The following is an 8,299-nucleotide window of genomic DNA, read 5'->3' as shown; positions in this document are numbered from 1 at the left end:
CCGGTCGAACCGGCAAATTCGGTATGGTTTTTAAATATGCTGCTGCTGTTATTTAATTGTCTGGAGTGACATCATAACATGTTGTTAGGTTTGGAGTTATAGTGTACTGGATTCAGTCAAATTTGATTAACCTTTACAATCATTTTTTAAATATGTACGTGTTAATGAAATTTTTGTTGTGCTTGTTGTTCCAGCAGAAATTCCTATTGTAGAAGACGGTGAATTTTGCGTAGGTATGGAGTTCAGTTCAAAAGAAGCTGTTATTAAGGCGGTAAAGGACTATAGCATACGACGAAGCGTAGACTACAGGTTGTTTGAGTCTGAGTCGTTGACATTTTATGCCAAGTGTACACAGTATGGGTCAGGATGTGATTGGCTTATTAGGGTAAGCTTGATCAGCAAGAAGTATTGTTGGGTTATAAGGAGGTATAATGGTAGTCACACATGTACAAGAGCCACCATTTCACAGGATCATTCGAAGCTGGATTCTATCACAATTGCAGAAGCAATAAAGCCACTGGTTGAGGCTGACCCATCCTTAAAGGTAAAATCGGTTATAGCAGAAGTCCAATCGAAATTCAATTACACCGTCAGTTACCGGAAAGCATGGTTGGCTAAGCAAAAGGCAGTTGAAAAAATATTTGGTGGTTGGAAGGCATCTTATGAAGCGTTGCCAATATGGTTTGAGGCCATGTGTCACAAGGAGCCATCAGCTATTGTCTAGTTTGAGGCCATGTGTCACAAGGAGCCATCGACATTCTTGATTTCTACAAAAAAACATAACAACTTACCAGTCAGATAATTAACAATTACTAACTTACCATCATCAATCAATTTATTGAATCCTTATACAACTAATTCTTCTAACTTCTAAAATTATTTAATTAATCCTAAAAATTATTCATAACTGCAAATGAAACTCATTACAAACACATATATTCCTAATCAATATTCTCAACAATGTTACAACATCTACAATAAAATCTAATGTTAATTATTCTTTTGTTAAACATTTTTTCCACTGTGTAAAAAAATATTAACAATGAGTATATGCCATCATTCATACTCTAATAACGGTAATAATTAGCTTCCTAATAATAATTACTACAATTAAAAATATTTCAATTTTCTCAATCAAATAATTATAACATGGATTAATTAAAATAACGCTACTAATCATTCAGCATTACAACTTTATTGTACTATCAATAAAATTAACATTTAACCAAAATCAATAACAGTTATATTAACTATTTAAAAACGCATTTAAATAAGATTGACTTACATATAATATACTAAAAATAAAATTAAAAAAAATTACATAATCTACTACATATTAGAGTCGAAAAAACAAAACATAACAACAACATAATCATAAAAGATTTTCTTATCATGATATTTTTAACTAATATTCTATTCAGTAAAAAAATTTTAAAAAAATATAACTAATATTAAAAAATTCGTCATAATCATTCTATTTTTTTTGTTCAACTGCACCGCTAACAACAACATAATATTAAAAAATTTTCTAATCATAATTTATATATTTAATAATCTGTAATATTAATTTAAACAAACCCAACAAAAATTCATAAAATAATCATAATCTTTCTATTTATGTTCTTCAACTCCATGGCTAACAACAATATAATCATAAAAAATTCTCTAATCATCATAAATATTTTTAATAATCTGTTAAAAATTTTTAAATTAATCTAACCAAAAAAATTTATAAATTAGTCTTAATCATTCTATTTCTATTCTTCAGCAGTATCTCTAATAAGAATCATAATAATAAAATTTAAAATATTAATAAATATAAATATAATGAAAATTATAAAATTTAAAAAAATAAAAAAATACTTACATAATCAGGATCACTGAGATAATGAATAATATGAAACTCAGATCGATCAATATCTTTGATTTTGTATTTTTTTGGCATTGTTGATGCTCCTCCTCCACTATGCAAAACCCAGAGAAAGGAAGAAGAAGGAGACTGTGAGAGTGAAAGGTGAGTGAGTGTCTTCGGATGGTGAGAGAGTGGCTTCTTTGTGTGTTTTCTAGGAGCACCGTTTGTGGATCAGCGGGGATACGACGCGTGTTCCTCCTTTCACGCAATTCGGACCGTGCGATTGGGTAATACGAAAATCGAACGGTGCGTTATCCTTGCCAACTCGGAGGGTCCGAGTTCCACTCCAAACAGCTACAACGCAAAGAAATCGGACCGTGGGTTTTGCTTGCTGAACTCGGAGGGTCCGAGTTCCTACTCCCCTGAACCCACATTTTTGTTAGACACCTCCCACCCCCATATCATTCTCATACACTAGCATGAGTCCAATATCAATATTAAAAAGCGCATTCATGCAGTACTACAACAATATTTCTCCCATTTAAAAATTAAATTGTGTATATAACACATCATATATATGAAAAATATTATATACAACACTTTTACATATATCTCTTTTAACGTTAAAAATAATTGATAAAAAATAAAAATTATATTATACTATAAAAAAATTTAATTATTCTATTAGTCTTTATAATTTTATTAAATTTACATAAAAATAAGTATAATCATAATTTTTTTAATTGATATAACACAACTCGCTTAACAATTGAAATTGATATAACATAATTTTTCAAACTTGGGAGGGTCAATCAGAGAATCCGCCGGTTTGCTTTATCCGTGTTGACCACCTAAGGTTTTGTGAACCAAAAATTACTTAGGCTTGACCCCTTGAGAGGATCCACTCCGGGAACAGATCCTCTCCCGTGGAGAAAAAAATTGACACTGTCCAGTGGAAGATCCCAACCTTTAATAAAATCAACGGTTCTAATTATAACTATAATTATGACTATTACTTTCCCAAATTTTGCAAACCCTTCTTCTCTTCAATTTCACTTTTCACGAGTCTATTCTTTTCTCGCAGTAATAGCACCAAGAAAAAACTCTCTCTTCTCAAATTTTATAAACTCTTCTTCTTATCTTCACTTTCACAGTCCACTCGTTCTATTCTCTTCCCCAGCAGTAACACAACAAGAAGAAGAACCTTCATTCGTCATCTTTTTTTCCTGCTTCAACAATTTTGCGAGTACAATTTAAGATTTGAATACCTTTTCACGTTCTTCTTTTTCTCTGTCAATCACTAAATTCCTAAATTAATAATTTTTATTGATAATAATTGGTTTGAATTTGTGTGGTTGGTCATTTGAGATATAAATGGTCTTATTACCGATGTGGGTGACAAAATAAAAAAATTAGTTTTATTTTTCTTTAAATTGCAATAGTTTGTGTTTGCTATTCTACACAATTTTACTCAATTCGTTTGATTTTTTTTCTTATTTGTGTTTGCTTCTAAAAATGTTGTCTTTTTTTTCCAAACAAAATTATTTTTAATATTCTGTTTTTTGAATTAGGCATTTGGTGTCACTTTAAAATAAATAAAGGAGAGCAGTGAAGTTCTAAATGATATGTTTTGTAAGTTAGTAAAAAAGAGCAATGAAGTTCTGAATGATATGTGTTGTAAGTTTTGCAGAAGATAAACAATTTTATTATTCTTACAATCATCTTATGATTTAAGAATTTAATTTATAAAAAATTTGAGGATTTACTTATCTGTAATGTTGGCCATTCAAGTAGTACCCTGTTTTCATTATTTAGACCTTAATCATTTTGATTATATTATTTTGTTATGCAAAATATCCACTGCTTTTAATTAGTATGACAGGATCTGAGTTCTGTAATTTTCAAATTCTGCATATAATTGTCAATTTTGTAGATTATTGCCAGAACAAATGAGTTAGCGAAAATCCAATCAGGCAAATCAATCAAAATAGTAAAATTACAATATGAAATGTTAAGAAATATATCCCAAAAAACAAATTATAAATGATAGGTTCTTCTTCTCTTTTACACTATTCTGTTTTTGTGAGATCTATTACAACTCTATTTCAATAATTCAGTCAAATATCTTCCAAAATCAATAGTAATCCAAGCATATTTGGCATATTTGGCATTAAAAAGCTCTGTTAGTATGCATCCAAGATTCTACAAAAAAAAAAAATATAAAATCGTTATTAAGTGAAATAAGTAAATAAAGTATTACTATGCTAATTTGTTTACAATAATCTAAGTAATTATTTATTGAGATATTTTATAACTAAAAATTACCTTAAATTTTATAAACTTTCTTGATGGTTCACAAATGTATTTGGTTGAAGAAATACATCCAACGGTTCCTATTAGTTATAGATAATCATAGTAATGTTAAACACCAATAAAAAAAATTCATCATGTTAAACAATATATAAATATCATTTTACAAATAATTAAGAAAACTTACCATTAATAGCCTATTAAAACCATGCTCATCTAATTGAGATATTGAACCATTAAGCTTAATGACCTGTATAACATGATAAAGAAAACAATTTATAAAAAAACATAGAAATTTAAAGTACTCAACATTGTACTCATATCACCTACTCTATTTTACTACGTAATTTATAATTCTACCTTGTCTTGTTTTTGTTGTTGTGAAGTGTTGCTAAATTGATTCTTCTTATTTTTGGGTTGTTTTTCAACCCAACTTTTTGGACGCCTTCTAAAATTTCTCACGCCATTTCTTCTTTTCAAACCTCTGACTTCCAAGAGTTGAAGGTTTGTACATTGAATTGGGAGGGAAGAATCAGTATCGTTGATTTCTAATCCCAAATTTAGTTTGCAGATATCATCAACCTTTTTACTTAACTCCTCCACAGCTTTTTCCACAAAGACACGTGCTTCTTTACAATCAGAGGCTTGTGTGACTGTTCTTACTAACTTAGGACAGGTTTGCTTAAACCATTGTGTGCTAGTAAGACAAGTATCTTCTTCAACTATTCTTCCATGCATATCTTTTACTAATCTCCTCATTGCTCCTCTTGTCCACCTCTTCAAAATATACTGTTCAGGCAGTAATTTAATATCTTTAACATCTAAAACTTTGATTGCATGACAACACAAAATGCCAAAAGTCTCAAACTTTCTACAATTACATGAAATTGAGCTCAAAGAAGGATCAAATGTTACTTTAAACTCTTTATTCTCATTGCACAATGCAACCACATATTCATAAACAAAGCTTCTATCATTTACTTCTCTTATGCAAGCTGCAGAATATTTGTCATACTCCTCTTGAAAAAGATTAAACAATGGCAAGGTATATACTTCAGAAACTTGTTGCAATAGTGGTGAACTTACCATCTTCAACCTGGGTAACTTCTGTCTGGATTGAAATTCTCCTTGTAGCTCATTGTATCTCTTATCATTGACAACTCTTTCAAAGTGATTGAAAAATTGAATGATGTTTAGGTTTGGTTTCATACAATTTTTGAGATCTGCATTCAAACTTTCACTAAGCTGTGTACTCCGCATGCCAATAGTAAATGCATTGTTCATATAGCATCTTGCCCACTTCTCCTTTAATTTATACAAGTTCATCAACCACTTATTTTCCTTAAGATCATAGTCATCTAATAATTTATCCCATGCTTCTTTGAAATTAGTTTCATCTACATATTCATACATACATGCTTTAAAGTCTCGCAGAAAATAAGAACCATTCTTCATCAAATTACCAAGATGTTTTATGCCATTTTGCATCAAATGCCAAGAACATAAAGCATGATATGTTTCAGGCATTACCTTAGCCAAACCATTAGCCATTGCAGCAGCTTGATCTGTGAAAATAGTTCGAGGCTTCTTGTTTTTGTGTGTCTTCAAAAACACTCTAAACAGCCATTCAAATGAATCTGAACTCTCGTCATAAAGAAGTGCAGCTCCAAATATCACTACCCCTCTAAAGTGATTAAATCCTGCAAATACAGCCAAAGGCCTACAAGCATTATTAGTACTATATGTAGTGTCAAGAGTAACCACATCACCAAAATATTCATAATCCATGATCATTTTTGCATCAGCCCAAAAAATATTCGTTATTTGTTCTTCTAAATCTAATTGAATAGCATGACTGAATGATGGATTTTCTAGAGATTCTTGTTGAAAATATGCTAACAAGCTGCCTGCCTCCCCGTATGCCATGCTTTTCATTCTTTTGGTACGAAGATAATTTTTTTGGTCTAAACGTGTATAACCAATATTTTCTCTTCCACCAACTTGTCTACTCATCAATTCAAATGAAGCCCGTTGTGTGATTCCGGAGTCATCTGCCATTTCAATTTCTTGAGCTTGAACCTGAGATATTTTCCGTTGACATGTTAACATGTGAGTTGTATGTGAAAGATGCAAAGGATGATTATGCTCACTGAAAAAATCATGAATCTCATATTTTTCAATGCCTTTAATATATCTGATTCCTAATTTTACACCACAATTAGTCCTTGTTTCAAGTCTAGGAATGACCGTCAAAGAATCTCTTTTGTCTGATTTACGAACACCTTCTTTGGTACAGACGAATCTAAGACTTAGAATTTTTCCATCTGCATTTTTGTTAGAATATTGCTTGCGGACACCAAATCCCATCCTCCCACCATAATCAATCCAAAATTGCCATGCCTCTTCCACAGTGTTAAAAATTTTGCCCAATTTAGGTAGCCAATCAAATTCTACATCCATATTTTGGGCATTCAAAAATCGTTGCACATCCTAAAATAAAAACAAGAATGAAAAGAAAAAATATTTAAAAAGTACATTTTTTTAATTGTTAACAGAAAAACTAATTTAAAGATTCAATTACAAGAACATGAACATTAAAAAACAAAAGTACTCATATAGCACAATTTGTTAATTTTCAATCAGAAAATTTATAGCTTGAAAAAAAATTAATGTCAAACTAAACGTATTATCACATAATTGGAAAAGAAGACTTGAGTAAGAGAATTAGATAAAAAAAAATGAGAATAAGAATAAAAGCACAAAACCTCAATGTTAAAAGAGAAGAATTGTTATCTTTAAAATGAGTCTGTAATGGCCTTCTATTAGCATCACAAGATATTATTAAAAATAAACTACTTGAAAAGAAGAATATAATAGAAGTTAAAAAGTTTAATTTTTCAGAGAAGATGGTGAAAAGAAGCGCGGAAAGATAATAAAAATAAAAGAAGCTGGAACGTGAGAGTACTAAAAAAATAAAATAAAATTATAATTATAGTTATAATTAGGACCGTTGATTTTATTAAAGGTTGGGATCTTCCACTGGACAGTGTCAATTTTTTCTTCCACCAGAGAGGATCCGTTCCCGTCCACTCCCCAACTTGGATGGTCTGTGAAGTGTCTAAACTCTAAAATCAAGATGGTTTTCGTTCGTGAAAACAATGGGCGAGTTACAAATTATTAAAATTAATATTGCCACATGTTAATACTTAATATACCCAACATGAAATATAACATGCCACTGGCGGCTGCCTGCCCACCCCAGCCCCAGCCAACCAATTTTGGCATCACAGGTTTTCAAATTCCATTACGACTTCGTTTTTGCAACGTACTTTATATTTTCTATTTTCTATTTTCTATTTCTATTCTCTCCCTAAAATCGTATATAAATCAAACTTTCTTGAAACCCTTAAATCCATAAAATTGCCTAATCCTTTTTTGTTCGGTTCCCTCTCCTGATTCCTCTTCCTTCTCTAAATCCTTGCTATTTTCCCCAAATTTCTCTCTTTCTTTCTCTCTCTCTCTCTCTCTCTCTCTCTCTCTGAGTCGCTGCAATGGCTGATGCTAAGACCCAATTTGAATCTGTAAGGAAGTGGGTCGTCGAGCACAAGCTCCGTACTGTTGGTCAGTTTATCATCTTTTTAATTTCAGATTAGATTAGATTCTTCTGAAACATCTTTTTTGTTGTTTGCGCGTGATATTTGGATTGTGATTTTGTTGATAAATTTTGATTTGAAGGATACCTAATTTATTTCTGATTTGAATTGTTGCGATTGTTATTGGAATCAGGGTGTTTGTGGCTTAGCGGCATCTCGGGTTCAATTGCGTACAATTGGTCTCGACCTAACATGAAAACCAGTGTTAAGATCATTCACGCCAGGCAAGTTATATAATATCTCATGTTGTGTTTGCGATTTTTTTTTTTTTTTTTTTGGAAAATTCAAATGAGATAGAGATAAATTATCTTAATTTGTTTGCCCTTTCAAGTAGCTTGCTTTTATTCTTTTGCATTTAATGCAATCCAGTTTCTCATATTTATTCTCCGAGGAGCTGTTTCTTGATTTCATTATGAAAGATGAGTATGTTAGCTACGCGCTGAATATATGAGCTTTATGATTGATCATGTGTTCATATTGGAGC

General features: G+C 31.0%; 2 protein-coding genes across 2 annotated transcripts in view; one reads left to right on the top strand and one right to left on the bottom strand.

The window, feature by feature from the left end:
- Positions 1-3,952: 3,952 nt before the first annotated feature.
- On the bottom strand, positions 3,953-6,622 carry LOC107465301 (protein FAR1-RELATED SEQUENCE 5-like). The gene is made up of 3 exons (XM_052254246.1): positions 4,523-6,622; positions 4,350-4,412; positions 3,953-4,054 (listed from the first exon to the last, which is right to left on the bottom strand). Exons 1-3 carry the CDS (start codon positions 6,620-6,622, stop codon positions 3,953-3,955), a joined length of 2,265 nt encoding a protein of 754 aa, XP_052110206.1.
- An 809-nt stretch (positions 6,623-7,431) lies between these two features.
- The window catches only part of LOC107465308 (uncharacterized), a 2,075-nt gene continuing 1,207 nt past the window's right edge, over positions 7,432-8,299 (top strand). Inside the window, exons 1-2 of the mRNA XM_016084293.3 lie at positions 7,432-7,783; positions 7,949-8,039. Of these exons, the coding sequence (XP_015939779.1) occupies positions 7,714-7,783; positions 7,949-8,039 (161 nt within the window). The 5' untranslated portion in view covers positions 7,432-7,713. The remainder of the gene's footprint in view (positions 7,784-7,948; positions 8,040-8,299) is intronic.

Source organism: Arachis duranensis, chromosome 9 (assembly GCF_000817695.3).
Source record: "Arachis duranensis cultivar V14167 chromosome 9, aradu.V14167.gnm2.J7QH, whole genome shotgun sequence".
In the NCBI taxonomy this organism is placed as follows: Eukaryota; Viridiplantae; Streptophyta; class Magnoliopsida; order Fabales; family Fabaceae; genus Arachis; species Arachis duranensis.
Note: the sequence above shows the minus strand (reverse complement) of the source record. Positions and strands in the feature narration are given on the sequence as shown.

Excerpts from the sequence above, each read along its gene's own strand:
- LOC107465301 (XM_052254246.1), bottom strand. The coding sequence starts at position 6,622 with ATGGATGTAGAATTTGATTGGCTACCTAAATTGGGCAAAATTTTTAAC. Across the intron at positions 4,413-4,522 it reads AACAACAAAAACAAGACAAG|GTCATTAAGCTTAATGGTTC; the intron begins GTAGAATTATAA and ends CATGTTATACAG. Across the intron at positions 4,055-4,349 it reads GTTTTAATAGGCTATTAATG|AATCTTGGATGCATACTAAC; the intron begins GTAAGTTTTCTT and ends TTTTTTTTGTAG.